General features: G+C 38.4%; 1 protein-coding gene across 6 annotated transcripts in view; it reads right to left on the bottom strand.

Annotated features, from left to right (window-relative positions):
* Positions 1-20,834, bottom strand: part of pnpla6 (patatin-like phospholipase domain containing 6) — a 31,195-nt gene that overhangs the window by 2,945 nt on the left and 7,416 nt on the right. For 2 of the 6 annotated variants that reach the window (XM_030741897.1, XM_030742012.1), the window contains exons 5-32: positions 20,724-20,806; positions 20,498-20,589; positions 20,228-20,368; positions 19,548-19,707; positions 18,597-18,677; positions 17,501-17,629; positions 17,218-17,298; positions 16,604-16,739; positions 16,401-16,472; positions 15,615-15,715; positions 15,200-15,379; positions 14,666-14,743; positions 14,243-14,448; positions 13,834-13,965; positions 13,564-13,687; positions 13,179-13,292; positions 13,012-13,087; positions 12,123-12,272; positions 10,731-10,794; positions 10,064-10,232; positions 9,800-9,982; positions 8,039-8,157; positions 7,656-7,812; positions 7,416-7,532; positions 7,253-7,322; positions 2,575-2,691; positions 633-781; positions 159-311 (exon numbers count right to left, since the gene is read on the bottom strand). In XM_030741897.1, coding sequence (XP_030597757.1) covers positions 159-311; positions 633-781; positions 2,575-2,691; positions 7,253-7,322; positions 7,416-7,532; positions 7,656-7,812; positions 8,039-8,157; positions 9,800-9,982; positions 10,064-10,232; positions 10,731-10,794; positions 12,123-12,272; positions 13,012-13,087; positions 13,179-13,292; positions 13,564-13,687; positions 13,834-13,965; positions 14,243-14,448; positions 14,666-14,743; positions 15,200-15,379; positions 15,615-15,715; positions 16,401-16,472; positions 16,604-16,739; positions 17,218-17,298; positions 17,501-17,629; positions 18,597-18,677; positions 19,548-19,707; positions 20,228-20,368; positions 20,498-20,589; positions 20,724-20,806 — 3,434 coding nt within the window. Of the gene's footprint in view, positions 1-158; positions 312-632; positions 782-2,574; positions 2,692-4,396; positions 4,514-7,252; positions 7,323-7,415; positions 7,533-7,655; positions 7,813-8,038; positions 8,158-9,799; positions 9,983-10,063; positions 10,233-10,730; positions 10,795-12,122; positions 12,273-13,011; positions 13,088-13,178; positions 13,293-13,563; positions 13,688-13,833; positions 13,966-14,242; positions 14,449-14,665; positions 14,744-15,199; positions 15,380-15,614; positions 15,716-16,400; positions 16,473-16,603; positions 16,740-17,217; positions 17,299-17,500; positions 17,630-18,596; positions 18,678-19,547; positions 19,708-20,227; positions 20,369-20,497; positions 20,590-20,723; positions 20,807-20,834 lie in introns of all 6 variants that reach the window. The other 4 variants (XM_030741978.1, XM_030742131.1, XM_030742050.1 and 1 more) reach the window with 4 other exon arrangements.

Here is a 20,834-nt window from a genome sequence, read left to right as displayed (position 1 = left end):
ATTATTTTATCATTTCTCATTACAAGAAAAATGGTAGATTCACAGAGATATTTAAGTGAATAAGAGAGAAAAGTGATTTTGGAAATAGCCTGAATTCATGTTCATAATGAGCCAAATTTTTAAGTAATTAAAAACCCCATATTGGGGAAACAACTCACATAGATCTCGTCAAACTTCCCAAAGTCCATGGTCTTGAAGCGGTCAATAGGTGGTCTGATGTACTCACAATAGGCACTCTTCTTAACCACTTCTAGCTGCCGCACGCATGACACGTAGGCCAACCGTGACTGGATCTCTGCCATGTCTGGCACCTAAGGAAGGGGATATCATATCTTATTTAGACAACACACTACCAGAATTCACCACTAATATTGCAGTAAATTAAGATCAAGCTGATGATCCCATAGCAGAATTTTGTATGCTACACACTGATCAGATGGATTTAGGCTTGCCGAGTTATCAAAAGCTACCACTGCCTCATGCTGCCAACCAATAGGAGGGTTTTTCCTTCATAGAAATTTTTGAAAAGGTTTTAGCTCAAGCCAATAAATATTTGTAACCAGTACTGTTGGGCTCCACTTAATGAAATACATAAAGCATTTATGTTATGCCAATCTGAACCAATCCAGTACCTTTACTTTCTCTGCCCAGGGGTTGATCCTTTTCCACAGCAACCACCAGCCAGACAGGCAGTCGCCATAGTTACACAGGTCTGTCTCATCTTGACTACCCACGTCAATGGCAATGACTGTTCTGGCACCCGTGTTCCTTGCAATGTCCGCTGTTAGATGTGTAACACCAGTTTTCACACACAAGCACACAGTCACGCAGACGAACGAACATAGCATCCCAAAATCCAGCAGCAGAGATGGTAAGACAATAAATGAGGTGTTATTAAGCTCGTTACAGGACAATCTCAGTTGTGCCTCTATAAAGCATCATTTTTGAGGCACAGTGTTCTAACAGACCCACACCACAAAAACAAAAATCTTTCAAGCTGCGAGGCACGCTCCAAAGAATTTACGGCCAATTAATGAGATGTATCACTTAAAAGAAGCAAGAAAACTATATATAAACTATTTCCTGGCCAACTGTCTGGCCTAAGGTCACAACCTTTCTCATCAACTCATTAATAGTGAACAATAGTGAGCATTTTTGTGGTAATGAGTCTGTGGAAGACATCCCAAAAGCCTGAAGCACTGATCCAACATCCCAAGGGCAACTACAGAAGCAGCTACACAGAGGGAGAAGGCAGAGTAAAACGAAACACAAATACAGGATGTTAATTTGACAAAGTTCCCTTTCGCTGGATCAATCTTTCAGGCCCATAAAGCACCATATTTCACAAAGCATCAGCTGGGACATGAAGAGAAATGATGTAAATACTGAATAGAAAACTGCAATAGGCCAGTCTCTTTGTGAAATATGGCTTAGTTTCTTCAGTACGAAGTATAGTCTTTATTATAAGTACACATACACAGACTCAGGGGAATTTTTATCTCCATATCAAAATGAAAGCTCAAAGCAGTATGCATCTCAATTGAGTTTTACCTTGCATAAACAGTTGTGTGACTTTGGCTTTTTTGCCATTTTAAATGCTTTCAGGTAATGATGATCTATTTAAACAGCTCTTCCCCTGAGTCTAAACACAGACCACTCACTTTTCCTCTGGTTGAAAGCACATGATAAAAAACTTTTATGCTTTATTCTTACAGCTTAAATAGAAACCTTACCAGACAATTTTTAATGACAATTTGCCCGAAGCAATTAATTTGGAGGAAATGTGTAGAATGATAGTTGTATGATTATAATACCAAATATAATTTTGCTGAAGGTCAATTTAAATGAGTATCGCCCAGCCATACAAAAGCACATTTTCAACATGAGAGGAATCAGACTGTAGCTTCAAAGCAGACTGGTGTCTTTTGTCATAAAAAATGCATAATCTGGATTTGTTTTGTCTTCCCCAAATGTTAGATTAGTAGAAACTTCTCCCTGATATTTTAAAATTTATATCCATCTTATCCAACACCAGGCTGCTTGACATACAAATACACCCCCACCGCTCAATGCAATATTTCTTAGTTGTAGAAATACCCTCAATTTTATATAAAATTGAAATAACAGACTTTAAATGTTGCATTCTTCCCCCATCTGGTAAACCAGATTTCTTCAGAGTTTGATCTAAAGTATGGTTTGTTTCAATTTGGGCTTTTTTCTAAATTTTCTCATGATATAAATTACATTAATGATCTTAACTGGCTTAATATTCAGATGGGGAAAGCTCAGCACTACCACAGGACTTTCCTTCATAAAATTAAGCACTCATCCACTTAGGCAAGGCATAAATTCTAAATATTGCTAACTTGTTTAAAAAAAATCACCTTATAAAATAAATAAACAAAAGAAAAAATATTCAAAAATAAAACCACCATACAAAGCATCCCCATTACCATTCCACCTTCCCCCTCCACTGGGAGACAGGAGTTGGATAAACATTAAGGACTGTACAATATGTTGGTTGGGGGTGAGGTGGGGGGGGTGGGGGGGGCAGGGGTTACCACCTGTACTTGCCTGGCAGGTTGTTGATGTAGCCACCGTCCATTAGCAAGTTGCCATCTTTGGGGTCGCAGAGAGGCGGCAGGTACCCTGAGAGGGTCATGCTCGCACGTACATAGCGCCACAGTGAGCCTGACACCAAGGAGGGAAGGAGGGAGGAGGAAGGGGGGATAACATCTCAATAATGTGTGCTACATGTTTCAGATTAGTGTCGACACAGACCGCAATCCAAACACCAGAGCGAGGTCGGACAAAAGAAAGTAGTCGATCCCTGCAAAGGCTGGGACTGTAGTTCTGCCCACCTTTAGACTCTGTTGTACACCACTGCAAACCTCATTACCTTGCACAGAGACCCTGTGTGACTTGTGCCAAAGGTAAAAAAGTAAATGGCAACCATCACAGAGAACCAAGGCTGTTTAGTCTCCAAACTATGTCCCAATAACAGTGCTTCACTGCATATTATCCTTCTTTATACGTTCCTCCATAATCTGCAGAGGTATTGAAAAGTCAATATTACTTATTAACTAAATTGAAGCAGTAGAATATATTTTTAATTTTATTACCAATGTGTGTAGAGAAGGAGCAGTAGCAGATGCTGATGTGACAGTGTTTGGAGATTTTTCTCAGTGAATATTGCAGGGAGGCAACCAGCCTACTCTGTCCTGCAGTACAGTTCAGTGTCAGCAGGGGGCAGGAGCAGGCGAAGTGCAGCATGGGTTGGAAGGATAAGGAGCACCATAGCGAAAAGTGAAGGGTGCTACTAGAATATGTGAAGGCTTAAGCAGAATTATATTACTGAAACATGCCTTTAGAGAAATCACCAATAGATTTATTCACTGTAGATTACAGGAGGTTAAAATGTGCAACAGCAGGATCCAGAACACATATTTTCAAATAATATGTCATTTATATATATATATATATATATATATATATATATATATATATATATATATATAAAAAAAATTCCTGAAAAATACATAGGTAGGATGGCTGTAACAAACATACTGGCTGGCCTATAAAAGGAAGTAAAGCCAGGGGAGAAGTCAGCAGCTGGGTGGGAGAGACTGAACATGCTTCTGTAGGCAGACATTACTGAAATAAAATAGAAGCAGGGAATCAAGTTTCATTTCAGTCCATCTGACAGACACTTAGGTCCACTGGAACGCACAGTGATCTACATGTGATGTTAACAATCACATATAGATCACAGCCCTTCACTTACTCCAATAGAGCACATTCAAAATAGAGTACTGTCTTTTCTCTACACCTGATCCCCAGCTGAAAATCTATTAACATCAAGCTAAGGCTAAGCTGAGCTACATGCAAGGGATAGTTTTTGGGAAAAAAACAAAGGAGGAAGGAAAAAGCCGAGTACAGTGGTGCATGAAGACATGCCACATCCTGAATGTTAGAGGAGAAAGGAGAGTTTTAGCAAATAGATGGGGTCAGAGGAAGCCTGATCATGCATCTCTCTATGACCCACAGATGCCCAAACATGCATGGACAAAACCTGAGATCAAATAAACAGTGGAGTTCAGTGGGGTTTGTGATTTTTCAGGTGGCACTAAGCTAAGTGGATAAAATGTGTCCTCTATGTGAATATCAAATTCTATGGGAGAGACAATAAGATGCACTCTGGGCTTTAAGATGTATGTTGGATGTAGTTTTTCCTTCCAAACCATGGGCTCCCAATATCCACCAAGTCAAGGTGGGGTTAGTTAGATTGAGAACTTGAGAGGGTGGCGAAAGAAGAGGAGGGTAGCCAGGTGGTTGATTGTCAACTTGGGGATTGGAGGGAGGGGAGGTTTTGGTGAGCGGGTGTTTAAAATCTGACCTGGGACATTGTTAACATAGCAACCATCCACAAGCAAGTGGCCATCCTTGGGGTCGCACAGGGGAGGTAAATAGGGGGTGTAGGAGGCGCTGGCTCTAACATAGCGCCAGACACAACCTGTCAGGAAATGGAGATGGAGAAGGAGCAACACATCAAATATGGGCCGGACTCCACGTCACAGATGGGGGAAAAGAAATGCAAAGAATAGAGAGACGAATAGAGAAAACTACAGGAACATGAAGAAAGAAATGCCTGCGAGATAGTGAAGAAATGGTAAGAAGCTGCAGGGAGCTAAAAAGAGAAATGGGAGTATAATCTCATCAAAATAACACTGTGATTTTAAGAAAATGTCAATTCTAATGTGACCCCAATTTTATATACAAACAAAACTGCAGAAGTACTCAATAACCATTACAACCATTTTTTTGACATCAATGAAAACAGATGAAGGAGGAAAAAAAACAGAATGTGAGTGGAAATTTGAATGGAAAAAAAAAAAGAACATTGATGCTATCTGATGTGTTCATTAAGCATATAAGAAAAAAATAATATTAGCACTGTTAGGTGGCTGGTTCATCCAGCAAGATGCAATAAAGACAAGCAGACGGGATAACTGTAAGAGATATGCAAGATGAACAGACAGAAAGAGAGAGACAGAGACTCTTAGGCCTCAATTAAATCCTCTAAAAAGGAGGAAGAAAATATCTTAGGTAAATTAGTTTTTTCAAAAAAGATTTGCAATTTCTGTATAGCTTCACACAATTTTCTAATTTCTGTCTTGGCAGCGTTCCTCGCTGGATAAAACCAGAGCAAGTAATTCAAACGCTCTGCCTTATGATCATCAAAATGACATTCAATTCTGATTTCCTTTCAACGACTCAAGTCAAAGTGAAATATTCATGATAGCACCAAGCTAGGAATGCTGGACAAAAGCAAACCAAAAAAAATAAATAAATAAATCATACTACAGAAAGCACAAAATGGAAGTGAAGAAGTGATGGCTGCAGCATGGGATGGGGTCACTAAATGACAAGATAAGTTGTTCTGGAACCTACATGTTGACATGGGAGAAGATTCAGTATTTTGGGGTGAGTGACTACAGAGGTTATTTTGTCTTCGTTGTAAATTATAAATGGGTACATCTGTGATGTCTCTGCATGTTCAGAAAGACCAGACATATAGCTTATATCTAGGGCTTAATCAACGAGTTTTAAACATCTGATGAACATAAAATGATGAAAAAGCTACATGTTTATTAAATTAGCACATGGAGAATAGGAAGAAAAGAAAATCCAGATGCAAAGAAAGAAAGAAACTTAAGCAGGCACAAGAGGCAAATGATGGGAACAATGAAACCGAGTGAGGAGGCGTAGCTCTAGCGGTTAGTTCATCCACATGCCAAAGATGCAAACATGAGCATTCAGCGTGTTTTAGCTGCAGGACTCAGACCTGAAAACTTACAATTTCCTCAAATCCAGCAATCAGCCAATTTATTTAAAATACTGACATTGTCAAAACTAACCTAAATTAATGTAAAATTTCTAATTGAATATTAGAAATTAGCATTACACTGACTTTACAGGGCACAGAAAATGGTAAACTGGATTTAAGGGGGTTTTCACGGTCAGTCATTTCAGATTGCAGAGATATTCTTTGGCTGCTGTTAGCGATGGTGCATTTTTTGAGCAAGTCAAACAGAACACATTTTCAGATTTCAGCAAAATCTCATTGTTACCCTTTAACTGAGGCGTACTCCAAACAAGGTTGAAACTGGCATGGTTTTGCAGGAAAAATAATGCCTTTGCAAATAAATGAGGTTACATAGTATTTACCTTTAACAACTGCAACGTAATCACACATTCAGACATTTAGTTTCCTTATGTTTTTTTTATGAACTTAAACCTGCTTCCAGAATGACTTCAAGCATCCTCCAATAGGTAGTGGACATAGTTAAAGGGGACCTGTTTTGTTCATTTTCAGATCCATGCCTTTATTCTTGGATGCTACTTAAGTATTTTTGCATGATTTACATTACAAAATAACCCTTATTCATCATTTACTGGAAAAACAGTCTGAAACTAAGCATTCAGAGCAGCCTGAAGGCTGAGCTTTTGGCTCACAGGGATTACTTGTACATATGGTGACCTCATTATTTGAAAATTTGCCCTTGTATATATGATAGGAAGTAAGGACAAGTATCCTAGGTCCCCTTTAAACAAATAGAAATCTTGCCATTTTAGTCATATTATCAACCATATTAGCATTTGTTTAGGTGGAGTTTAAGAACACGCCAGCTTCAGTTTAGTTTGGAGTATACCCATCTCCAACCTCATTTCTGAGAACATGCAGAAGTGCCACTCTCATAATCCATTAGCCAGTTAAATGTTTGTGTTGTGCTTCAGGTCAAGCCTATACATATAAGATTTACAGATTTGCCATTTAGAAAAAAAGAGAAATTAAAATGCCTTTAGTAACTCCTGACGCTTTATTGAGTGGAACAACATGCTGATATATTCACTTAGATAACAGCTTTGATCACTGTACCATTTTATTCCTGACTGCTGCAAGCATTTAATTATATATGAACTCAATTTCACACATTAGTTTGCTTTCATTCAGGGCAGTAAAAATGGATTAAGTTGGGTTAAATTTAGAAAGAAGCAACTGTTCATTCCCACTTAAATGTATGTATGAATGCAAGCTATTACATAATCCTAGTAAATGCCCTCTATGTAAACATAATGTAAATGTAAAATACAAACACGCTGTAGTGAGCTCGACTAAATCTTAAAACATTTAAGCTATTAACACAGTAGAGGGCTAACGGCCCCTGCAGTCAGATCAGCTGTCACTTACCATCCTGATGAACACGCATGGCTGAGGCCGTGATGTCAGTGGTGACATTGAAGTATGGCAGCCACAGGTCCTAGGAAAGCATTAGTTTTTACCAGTAAATGACTAAAAAAAGAAAACATGATGCTTTTGTCATATGGCAAAGCTTGCTGTACCACATTCTCACCTCTATTTGCTTGTCCTGGAACACTTTATAGATGCTGGTGTTAAACGCAGAGCCAGAGAACATGGAGGTGATGGGATAGGTAAGGTCCAGGACTGTTTTAAACACTGAATTCATCGCCTGTTAAATAATGAGTTGCAGAGAATTAGTAGATATTTTCCTAATTTTCAGAACAAACTTAAATGTCAGCAGAGATGAGCGATAAAATTAATGTGTTGATAGTGGTACATATGTGTACTCTACCTTAGACCACTCTCTGGCTCTTTGTTTGGTTCTAACAGCACTTCTTTCTTCAGCATAAAGTGCACCAATGAATGAACCTATGGAGGTCCCACCCACTATGTCAATAGGAATCCCTGCTTCCTCCATAGCTTTAATTACACCCACATGAGAGCAGCCCCTACAAGAGGGAGACAACTTGTCTAAGAACAAGCAAGTACACAAGACGCTGAGGACTACAACATAAGTATTTAAAATGGGTTTCAAACTGGAAGATGCAGACACATTTTCCTAATGCTGCTTTACTTTGTATACAGGCATGTGTTCCCACATTATAAATCCTTCCATACATTACCACACAATGATTAACTGCACATTTTTTTAAAAATCTCACCAACTTTGCTCACCTAGCACCACCTCCTCCAAGCACAAGAGCAATGCTGTTTCCAGTCAAGACTCGGGCCAGCCGAGAGAAGTCACTGTGTCTGTCTGCCGTTTTCTCAAAGACCTTCTCATATACCTCCCTCTGCACAAACACAGAAAACAAAACACAAAACACATGGAAATACAACACAGGAGTTAAATGTTATGTGTAGCAACGTTAAACCTGCATTATACAGTTATGGAGAACAGCAAATAGGGTTCAATGACATGTCTAAAAAATAAATAAATAAAAATCCCAGCTTGCCCTGCGGGCAGTCTTTTGTCCACCAAGCTTGGGTCCTCTACCAGAGGCCTGGGAGCTTGAGGATCCCATGCAGTATCTTAGCTGTTTCCAGGACTGTGCTATTCTGGACAGAGATCTTGGATGAAATTATTCATGGAATCTGCTGGAGCCATTCTCCCAGTTTGGAGGTCACTGCTCCAAGTGTTCCAATTACCACAGGGACCACTGTTACCTTCACCTTCCACATCCTTTCTAGCACTTGTCTGAACTCTTGGTATTCATCAAGCTTCTTGTGTTCCTTCTTCTTGATGTTGCCATCACTTGGTATTGCAATATCTATCACTATGGCTTTCTTTCTTTCTTTGTCCATCACTATGATGTCCGGTTGGTTAGCCATTACAAGTTTGTCTGTCTGTATCTGGAAGTCCCACAGGATCTTAGTTCTGCTGTTCTCAACCAACCTTGGAGGTGTTTCCCATTTTGACCTCGAGACTTCCAGGTCATACTCGCCACAGATGTTCCTGTATACTATGCCGGCCACTTGGTTATGGCATTCCATGTATGCCCTGCCAGCTAGCATCTTGCACCCTGCTGTTATGCGTTGGCTTGTCTCAGGAGCATCTTTGCACAGCCTGCACCTGGGGTCTTGCTTGGTGTGGTAGACCCCAGCCTCTATTGATCTTGTGCTCAAAGCTGGTTCCTGTGCTGCCATGATTAGTGCCTCTGTGCTGTCTGTCAGTCCAGCTTTGTCCAGCTATATCTATATCAGCCACTTCTTCTATCTGCTGGTGCTACATGCCATACAGAGGCCTGTCCTTCCATGATGGTTCCTGTTCGTGCTCTTCTTCTTTTTCAGGTTTCTGTGGTACTCACTAAGCACATGATCCTTTCTGACCATCTTCCTGATGTATTCATGGATGTGACACGGTCCTTGTTAATCCGGGCAATGTCTGAGCTGTCATGTTTGGTTAGTATTGGGGGTCTAGCCTGGGGACCCATACTGGATGGATGCCCTGGCCAGGATTCAACCCCCAACCTCTTGTTCCAAAGATGGCAGTGTTACATCTATATATATATATATATATATATATATATATATATATATATATATATATCCTTAAGTGATATTGTAGTAAATTATGTGATGTAATTTAAAAAGAATAATGTTATAAAATCAGTATTTCAGATTGCAGAGATCTACTTTGGCTGCTGTTAGCGATGGTGCAAGTAACATGTTAGCACATGTCCTAATTAGCAAAAACTAAGACAGCTGTGATATTGTTTACTGTTAAAATGTACTTGCTCAAACCCATGTGGATGGTAACCTTGTTAGTCAATATCAATCAAGCATACTCAATATGCCAAATATGGCAGCTTATTTTGTTCTCCTTATATTATTCTACCTTCTAGAAATTGATATACTGATATTTGGAATTCTGCTCACCACTAACAGTAAATTAACAGAAAGCATCTAGAAATTATATAAAAGTTGGGTTTGTACCAGTTTGCTGGGACTTCTTCTGGAGAAGACCCTCCGAGGACACTTGAGATGAAGATGCCCTGAGCACCAGCTGCGCATGTTTAGCCATTCGACTGTCCTGGAAGGTCCAGGTCCATCTTCTCTGTGCAACAGGATCAGCTGTTTCAAAGCTCGGACTGCTGTGTTTTCCAGCATTTGCTCCAACTGGAGGAAGACAAGAGAGTTAAAGTTTAACTATTGCCATTAGATTTCTCTCTTCCCAGCTCTTTACTCGCACATACATACTTCTCCTAGTGTAGGTTCCTGGTCCCCAAGGCCAACAATGAGGATGCAGTCAGCCTGTCGGATGCAGCGCTGTGTCCATGGGGTCATGCTGTTGTCTGTCTGGTACAGGACGATCCGATTGATATCCTCCTGCTGGGCCAGCCAGCCGGAGAGACGATACTCATGGATACTGATGGATAGAGAGAAAAGAAAAGATGAGTGTGGTGTGGTACAACATTTTGATTGAATTGACTGGGAGGTATATACGCGTATATATATATATATATATATATATATATATATATATATATATATATATATATATATATATATATATATATATATATATATATATATATATATATGCACAAACATAAGTACGTAACATGAACCATGCCTACAGCATTTATAGCATTCATTTGTAATGGCTGTCGCTAGAAAACATAAAACTCAGTAACACCTAGGCATGAGTTAGAAAAAAAAAACACACACAAGATAAATGCATAAATAAATAAAAAACAAACAAACAAAAAAACAAAAAACAAAAGCCCAAATATACAGTACCAGTTAAAAGTTTGGACACACTCATAAGTGTGTCCAAACTTTTGACTGGTACTGTATATAACAAGAAAAAGGCCTCTGATAATGACAAAATTGGGTGAGATGATTCTCTGATTATTAGACTGACCTGTCCAAAGCAGAAGCACCCAGGCGCTCTCTGATTATGTCGCTGGTTAATAGTAGCGTAGGACCTACAAATGTCAAACAGATTGTATATCATGTAAAGCAAGACCCATCACAGATAGGGATATCCTCCTGCAATTAATGAAAATATAAAATAAATGTAGAAGTCAGGATAACATTACAGCCCCATTTCATAATAGAAACCCCTCCAGCAGACATCTTATTACCTTCTGTAAAACTATTTTACCCTAATTTGCAGGCCTTGCCCTAAAATTTTATCCAAATACTTTTAGTCACCCCTGGGTTAGTAAAGATACAAATAAATAGATACAAGTAAAATACATATTTCAGCAAAAAAATAGTTTTCAATATTAACAGTACTCATTAAATCAAATCAATTTTAAGCATTCTAAGAGACTGATATTCTGTGATTATCTTTAACATTTCTACAAATACTTATTGGTAACCATATCCTAGAATAGACACAAAAAATTTCCATGGTAAACAAATTAGAGAAAGTACATACTGCACTCTTGTACAAGGTTGTATACTACATAATGTCTTTCTATTTATATAATATATAACAATAAGCCAGATATACCCCTAACCCCCATCCGGTTGTCCAATCCTCCAATACTGCCGGGCTATGAATTTTTGCTGGCTAGAACCCTGATTATACTCATTTGTGTACAGGAATATTACTCCATAATGCACCCATACTACATAATCTGCTGATATCAATGCATTATGTATAACATCAATATAATCATGAGGCAACCATGATGTATAAACCATAATGTAACCATGCTGTTTACATTTGAGCAATATTGCTGAGGAGTAGGTATGTCTTTAATATTGCTCAATGATGAGTCATAGTACTATTTATGGCCAAGAGTCATCCCTGACCAACATTTTAGACAATGCAGAAGTTGACATCACAGGCTAATCAATCATTAAGGCTGATTCCCAGTTTCTCATTATCTAGCTACTGCCAGCTGTTCAGTAACCGAGGTCAGTTTCTAGATATGGGGAATCCCCATGTTCTCCATTTCAGTCAATAATGGTCAAGTAGGTATAGCTAATCAGCACAATATGATCACATGATTAGGCTAAGCCAATCAGACATGAGAAAGCTGCTGCATGCCATTAGCATATTATCATAGCATTATCAGCCTTAAATCCTACAAGTTGTTACTCTCCACTTTAAATAAATATAGCCAAATTGTACAAAGTGTACTAAGCAGCCAGGAATATGAATTGTGTTGCCCAGCTTTAAACAGTTATGCCAAATTTCATGGCTCTACTCCTTGTGGTTTTGGAGTCTATAGACCCTAAAGGTAAAACCTCGCAGACAGACGTCTGGACGATGGGCAGATGGGGGGGGGGGGGTGTTTACCAATGGCACTAAGGGCATGGCTGAGCTCCAGGTTGAATGCGTTGATCGGCACTTCATCACAAACAGGCAGCACAGCGACAGTAGAGAGGTTGCTAGCCGGGTTGGTGACATCAGCACTTGTTGTCATACTGGGCAGACTGAGGGCTGAACCTGGAAAATAGAGAACACATTCAAATGGAGTAAATAAGAAAAGCTAAAGGCTGTAAGAGCACAGCTGGATTGTGAGGAAGCACAGTGTGAAAAGGGATATGTGTATTGCTGCCCTCACTACTCAGGAACAGAAACAACAATTGGTTAAATTATTTAAATAGTGTTAATTACAACACCAGGAATCTGTTAGTTATAAGATGCTACAAAGCAATGCATCACTACCAGGGACTGCAGCCCAAGCAGACAGAAGCACCTCGCCCTCTCTGTGACATGAATGTTGATACAAACAAGGTAGAATGTAAAACAGATGACAGCCCCAGCAGAACCAGTGTGGTTCTGCAGTATTTTTATCTACAAAATCAACAGCTCTTTGTAAGCTGTGTCAAGGCAAATTAGCATACAACTACTCCTGCATAGGTGTGGGGACACTCAGCTGAAAAGAATAGAACACTGCTAACATTAGAAACACTAACCAAACTAATATAACTAACTAATCTGTGTGTGTCACACCCACAATGTGCAATAGTAGTCTGTGTGTGTGGGTCTGCAATGTATGCAACATTTAGAATACCATTCAATTTTTTGAATAACGTGATTAACAGCCTCAAATGACTCTGCTTTAGTTATATGAACCTTGTTCATTAGCTCATGCTCACTTTATGTCTGTTTTCCAAGTGTTTTCTTATATTTAGACTGATTGACCAATCAGATATTTTCCTGTTAAACTGACTTGACTCACCTGAGAATGGCCCACGACCCTGCTGCAGATTTCCCAGAATCTTCTGACCCAACAAGTGGATCAACCTCGTCACCACCTAAACACAAAAGTACAGAAAATAGAAAAGAAACTATGTTATTACGCAGTACATAGTACTTTAATAAGGTTTCAAGGACAAAGTCACAGACCTGTGGATATCGTCGTTTGATATTGTTTAGTGTTCCCTCGGGCAGTTTAACCAGCTCAGTGTCTCTCACAGCATGGACCGTCGTAGCTCTTGGCTGTTTGGTCAAGGCCTCCACCTGATACATGATTGGATTAATCAGTCACTCAAAACTGAGAAAATAAAAAAAATGTAATTTAAATTGTCCAGATGTGGTAAAAAATGCTGCCATCTCTCACCACAAGCAATGTTAAACAAAAACACTACTCTACTCCCAGTCCTAGCTCAAGACCTCAGCAAAACAGCTGTTTTTTGAACTTAATCATTTTAAGCTTATATTTATAGCAGGTATCCTTTCACACACAGGTAGGGTGAGACTTTGACTGACACTAAAAGTGCCTTGTTCTTACCACTCCAATAAGTTCTCCTCTACCATATTCCCCCACCAGTTCTTTCTTGCCATTTGCCTTGCGGATGACTGAACGCAGACGTCCATTCAGAACAATGTAGGTGCAGTCTGACTTGTCATCCTGTCTGTTGATGTGAGGATAAAAAAACAAAACAAACATATTTTACATTTACTATACGAATATTTTTAAGCAAATAATCCAAGCACTGTTTGCACATAGATGGGAAAAAAATTCACATCTTTGTCCTAGAAAAAAATAAGAGCAGAGTACCTGTACAAGGCTCTGCCAGCTTCTACAGCCATCCAATCAATAGCAAAGTCCATCTGCCTGACAAAAGGAGACATGCGGATGGCCACCGTGTGGGCTGCACTGAGCACCACACTGGGCTGCTCCCTCATGATCCTGCAGGGGGCAGCACGTAACAGTAAGAGAGAGAACTGAATAGATACACTCTGAAATATGGCCAAAGTAAAGAGATAACTAAAAACTGGAAGATTACTTAAGAAAAAAATACTGAACGTTTCATTTTTCTAAGTTTTAAGCTTTTATAGCCTCTGGATGCATATACGAATTGCATGATTGACTTTTGTCCTTTCATTCTGTTTGATATAATGTGAAATAACCTTATTTGCATCTCTTGCACTTTAAAGTTTACCCACGCTAAAGCCGAAAGACTCACTCATAGAACTCGGACTTTGAGATCTTCAGATAAGTACAGTCTCGGACAGCCTTGATGGTAAATATAAGAGGCTCTCCAGTGAGAACAGCAAGCTGCCCCACCATCTCTCCCGGGTGGGTGACAAACAAACAGACATCTTCCTGCTTGTTGATCATCCGCTGGTAGACATGCAGACAACCAGAAAGGACAAAGTGCAAACTCACGTCCTTTAGAAGTGAAAACAGGTGGGGGAAAAAAAAGCAAAAACAGAAAGACAAAAATAACTTTTACTTTATTATCCAACACATTAAACATTTTCATTGCAGTAATTTTGTTTCTTTTCTTTACTACATCTGATCTGCTTCTGCTTTACTAATACAATTAAGAGAGTAAGTTATAAAAAAGGTGAGGGGCGGGAGGTTCAGAATGTCTTGTATAAAGTACCTGGTCTCCCTGTCTTGCTAACACAGCTCCAGCTTTTGCCTGGTGCAGAGTCACTCTGCCATTTAACAGGGATGGGTCCTGGATAAAGAAAGACAGAAAGCAAAAGTCAAAAAAACATATCAAGCAGTGATAAATGATAGAGCTAAGTGGAAGAACAGCGTGGACGAAATGCTTTCATTCCACTTTGTTGAGCCTTGGAGGAAGATCATCCTGCAGGCAATGACAATTTCATCATACTTTGATCTAGTTACTCAAAGATATTTTGATTAAGTGTAGCAACCCCTGCTCAGGGGCACACATTGCTTCAACTTCCTGGAACAGCACAGAACTTTTGAGAGTTTATTTTTATCACTACAGACTCAATAACTTTGATTTTCTAAAGGATTAGTCAAGCATATGAAAGCTTATTAGCTTGCATCATTTGTCAAAACGAATTGTACTATGATCACAGCCTGTAAGATTCATTGTTTGGACTGGCATAGAACTACAGAAAAATACTAGCAAATACTGAACAATCAAAAAAGTGAAACAAACCTCGATCCTCATAAGTTTGAGGATCTCCTTCTGAGCTTCCTCAAAGAGAGCAGCACTGGGTCGATTTGACACAGGTGTGAAAATATTGTCCACAGCTGTTTCTTCCTCCGGATACAGATAGATCCCCGATGGAACTTCATCTACTGTCACCCTCCTCTCACGCTGCTCCTGTGATACAGACTGTAATAATATAATATACACATTTGGTCAATTTAAAACAGGCCTTCTTGCTGTTAAAACCAGGAATTCTGATTCCAAAAAATCAGTGAGATAACAGTGAGATATACTGCATAACTTTTTTTCCCCACTCTCAAATATTTCATATTTAGCTTAACTTATCTTTAAATGTTTTTTTCTGATTCGTTCAGTAATTATCAGTTTTATGTATACTTATATGTATACGCAGTGTACTGACCCGAGTATAAGTGGGGGGAGTGTTGCTTTCCTCTGCCGAGACAGAAATCCGTCCCCTTTCATACGCCATGTCAAAGTCTGATCTTAGACTTTTCTGTACACCTGTATAAACAGATCAACATTTAGGTGCTTTTATGATTAAAATAATTAATCTGAGGTTGATATGTTGATAAAGAACAATCCAAACAAGAGGCAAAATGTATTGTACATTTAAAAACTAAGTCACTGACCTACAGTGTACAGCTGTTTCCTTAATCAGATGAATATTTGTTTACATGTGAGTCCAAAAGCACAAAAATAAACACATCTTTCTTTAAGACATCTTACAAGCCTTTTTGTAAGCAAAAATAAGTGAAAGTATATAATTACTTACGGTTACAATTTGTTCTTAGAATTACAATATTTTGAGCACAAACAATAGCAGCAAAAGTTAAGATAGTTTTGCCTGCCTATTTAACTGCACTGTTTCTGACAAACACAAGTGTTTCTAAAACAGCAATTCTAACATGTCAAAAGGAGCCCATAGCATCAACAAACCTTTTAATATGACAAGTATAATAGTGCCCAAATATTAGGTGCATGTAGCATATTGGAGATGGATATAACATCAGAAGTGTTTACAGTAGCTTCGTGGTGTCACTGTCACATAACTCAGCTATTCATTCTCTGCAGGGTTCTCAGAAATCATTCTACATTCATTCTAGACTAGAAGGTTTCCTACTATCAGCAAAAAAATAAAGAACAGTAAGAAAATATAATCTCTCCGAACAAATGAAAGATCCCTCACCGGCAATGTCCACAGGCATTGAGATTGTCCTGCTAAGAGTTGAAGCTGCTCCATCCTTCCCTTGTTCTCCTGCTGTGAAAAATAAATATAGTTTGAAGCATTTATCTGTCACTCTGGTAAAAGAAAACTGAAGCTTTAAAAGAAACCTATATATGACTAAGATTCAGCTTTTCTAATACTTCAGCTGTTTGCTAACACCCTACCTGGAGTTTCTCCCTTAACAGCTGCTTCTCGGTGCTCCTCAGGTACCGTCAGGCTGCCAAAGCGTTTGCCATGGCGTACAGGACTGGTGCGAGTAGGATGTGGTGACTGTGGTGGCAGACGTGAGGGATGCATTTCCTATAAAAACAGGTGTAAGTAGTGAATGGTTGATGAGAGTGAGGAAGACCATTCAGCTGAGTGTGTGTACACAAGGTGGAAGGCACAACATAATATTAGCATTTAGTTCTCTCATATGTCTATAACCCCTGATACCCACATCACATCAAATAAGTTAGCTGAGCATACTACCAGATCACTACTACAGCCACACAGAAGCAATTCAGATTAATTGTCCTGCACAATTAAATTAAACAATAAAACTAATTAAACAAATTTCTAATTAAAATACAGTTTTGTGAAGTATTTTATTTTGCTTAATCAGGCATTTTTGCAAATTCACTGAACACTGCAGTTTGTAAGCTCCTGCTAAAGAAAGGCAGTTTAAAGTCTAGCACCAGCACATCAAAGACTTCTTAGCACATTCCTCCTATTCTTAAATCTTTACCCTGGCTAACATTTGATGAATATTCTTAGGAATAATACATTCTGAACTCACATGACTGAAGAGCTCATTGGTTAGCCCCAGATAGTTGTGCAGGGCTAGGACTGTTACTCTTTGGAGACGAACCATGATAATCTGAAAAGACACAACAAAGAGGCAGTCATTTCAAGTATGAAAGAAGCGTAGAGATGTCTTTCCTGCAAAACAACACTGTACGTGGAACTCAAATCCATAAATATGACTCTAAATTTAACCACATCCACAAAGTGACAAACAGAATAAACAATGGGCAATAAACACAAAAACACTGGGAAATGATCAGCATTATATAACTCACCTGTACTACTCGCACTAGACTCTCGGGATACTTCTCAAATATAGACAGGAAGGCTTCTACAGGCAAACGGAGAACAGTGGAAACCTCTGCAGCCCGTGCTGACACTGTTCTGTAAGGCTTCTGGTGGCCCTGCACACAAATATCCGAAAAAATACTTTGCATTTTCTCAATGTACCTGTATTTACAGAAGCTCTGGAGTGGGATTTTGCTGCTTTTATATATATATATATATATATATATATATATATATACATATATATATATATATATATATTATACATATATATATATAATATATATATACATATATATATATATATATATATATACATATATATATATACATATATATATATACATATATATATATATATATATATATATATACATATATATATATATACATATATATATATATATATACATATATATATATATATATATACATATATACATATATATACTATATATATACATATATATCTACGTATAATATATATACCTATATATAACGTTAATTATATCTCCTATATATTATATACGTCATACCTCTTATATTCTATATATCCTACGTTATATATATATTCTTTATATATATGTTAGTTATATATCTATATATCTATGTTATATCTATATATATCTATATATATGTCTATATCTATAATATATATATATATATATAGATCTATATATATATATATATATATACTATATATATATAGTATATATAATATATATTATATCTATATATATATAAATTTTCTTTTTTTTTTTACATTGGCCCACAACCTAAATCCAATTTCCTTAATTTCATTTCATTTAACACAGATCTAGAAACAGTTTTTAAAGCTATGAAATGAATGCTCAGTTTGAACCAATGAACAACTTCAGAGTGTCATCCTTGTGGAAAGGTTAGTGCAGTCAGCAGATGAATGTGCTGACGTAGGTGTGGCCAACACAGCAACACAAAATCTGATAATCTGATATAATATCTTACTCAGCATTGCGTAAATGATTGTTATGAGAACTGGGAGGGCCTGCATACACAGGCGTGGCCTAGCACCTTTCTGTGAAGTAATAAGTGGCTGTGACCTACTGTGATGACATCCAGAATGCTCAGGAGGCTATGCACACTGTCTCCTGGGTAAACTTCTTTCACCACACTTTCTTTGCCATCCTGGAAGACAGGAGAAACACATTCATATCTATGTACACAATAAAGTTTTTTCTAAGAACTTGAGTGTCACCAATATACATAAATCCTGTACTAATAGCTCCATCGAGACAAATATCCTTGGAAAAATTGGTAATTATATATCCAAACCGTAATACTGGCTAAAGGAGACATGATTAGCTACCAAAAAAAAAAAAAATTTTTTTAAAGCCTTCTTGTCTGGCAGGTTTTGCAATCAGAATTATGATCTGAATGCACCGTTGTGCCAAACAAATTTGCTCTTCCAAGATGAACTATATAGATTCTCTACAGGCTTGTTAGTGTTTTTTCTTTTCTTTTCTTTATTTATTTGTGTTATTTTTCACATAAATGTATACCTATTGTTGCAATGCCTGAGTTGGCAGGCAGGGGAAAAAAAGGGGGAGAATATAGGACAAAAAAAGACAAGAGGACAGAGAGGACAGAGCACAAGTAGAAAACTACAGCGTTCACCAACTGCTGCACCTGTATAAAAAAAAAAAAATAGAAGAAGAAGAAAAAACATACAAAAAACAAACAGTACCTGGAAAAAATATACACACGTTAAAAAACATGGCCATACAAACCAACAATCTTGTTGTGTTGTGTGTGTGTGTGTGAGTGAGTAAGAGAGTGTGAATGTCTGTGTCTCTGTCACAAAATGTACTTAATGAGGGTGGAAAGCCGCAACAACATCCCCAGAAGCCAGAGGCAGATAGGGAAACACCCAGCAGACCCAGGCCAACTGAAGCCCCCCAAAAATCCATTAGACTATACAGTGACAGTCAAAAACAACACTTTAATGGATAAAAGTCACAAGTAAACATGATAAACAGGACACACGAGCCTACATACCGTTCCAGTAAGGCACAATTCTAGTTTTCCATCCTGAACAACATAGATGCTGCTGTCGGGCTGGCCTGGCCTGAAGACATATTCCCCTTGTTGAAACTGTAAAAACACCATGTGTTTGCACAGCTCCAAGAAGAGTGGCTTCTCAAAGTGACCTAGCACCCTGCATGAAAGAAGAAAAGCAAAGTTAGGATTATACACATCTGCAAACAGGTGTGCAAACACTTGGTTTATTCAAATGACAGTTAATGTGGTCCTTCGGTTTAGTTGTGTTAAATCCATTTAACTAAGCTCTATAATATTTTCAATATCTTTATTCATGCAGTGTTTTTCAAAACAAGTTACAAAGCACTTTGCATTCAATTAAAATATCCATAAATTAATGAAATATTGTAATATTGACAAGAGAATTTATCAATTGATGGTTCATTAACAGCAGCAGGTAATGACTAGTGCTAACCCAGAACAACAGCCGCCTCAAGGCACTTTATACAGTAAGGTAAAGACCCTACAATATTCTGGAGAAAACCCCAACAATGAAGCAACCCCATAAGAGCCCTTTGCAATGGTGGAAAGGAAAAACTCCCTTTTAACAGGAAGACGCCTCCAGTACAACCGGGCTCAGGGAGAGACACCCAATTATATACCCTGTAGTACAATGCACAATCACACAGACAACTTACCGGACATTTTTGAGCATGTAGAGCACCTCAGAGGGGAGGTGGGAATTGGCCACATCAAATTCTGTGAGGTCTGCCTCCAGCACTGATGGAGGGGGCTCCTTAGCCTGAAGGGTGGGAACCTCCTTCTTAAAGCGCAGGATTCTACACAAGTCGCAAGCAGGGACATAATGAAGAGAAATGAAAAGATGGCAAGGAGTGTAACTGCTACTAATAGAATATTAGTACAGTGAGAAAAGGCTTATGCTTGGTGAGAGTTAGTTGAAGATGTACTTTTTGGCAATGTTGAGCATCTTCTGTTTCTTCTTTAGGCGTGGCCGAGAAGAGGAGGATGTACCCACCAGGGACGAGGTAGACTGGGAGACCTGATGGGAAACGATTTGGCTTAAATATTACTCTACCATTTTTCCTATTATGTGCTGTATACAGAAAAGGTACAGGAATGATGTGACTCTGTGAGTGAGAGCCAGCTACAACTTTCATACAGCCAAAAACTCACTTTGCGCATGATCTTTCGCCCGTAGAACATGACCTTGTCTCTCTTGCGGAAGCGGTATTTGGGAGCCTCTTGAGCTTCGAGGTCTATAAAATAACACAAATAGCAAATTAC

This window comes from Archocentrus centrarchus, chromosome 1 (genome assembly GCF_007364275.1).
Source record: "Archocentrus centrarchus isolate MPI-CPG fArcCen1 chromosome 1, fArcCen1, whole genome shotgun sequence".
Taxonomy (NCBI): domain Eukaryota; kingdom Metazoa; phylum Chordata; class Actinopteri; order Cichliformes; family Cichlidae; genus Archocentrus; species Archocentrus centrarchus.
The sequence above is the reverse complement of the archived record's forward strand: the minus strand, read 5'-3'. Positions and strand labels throughout refer to the sequence as shown.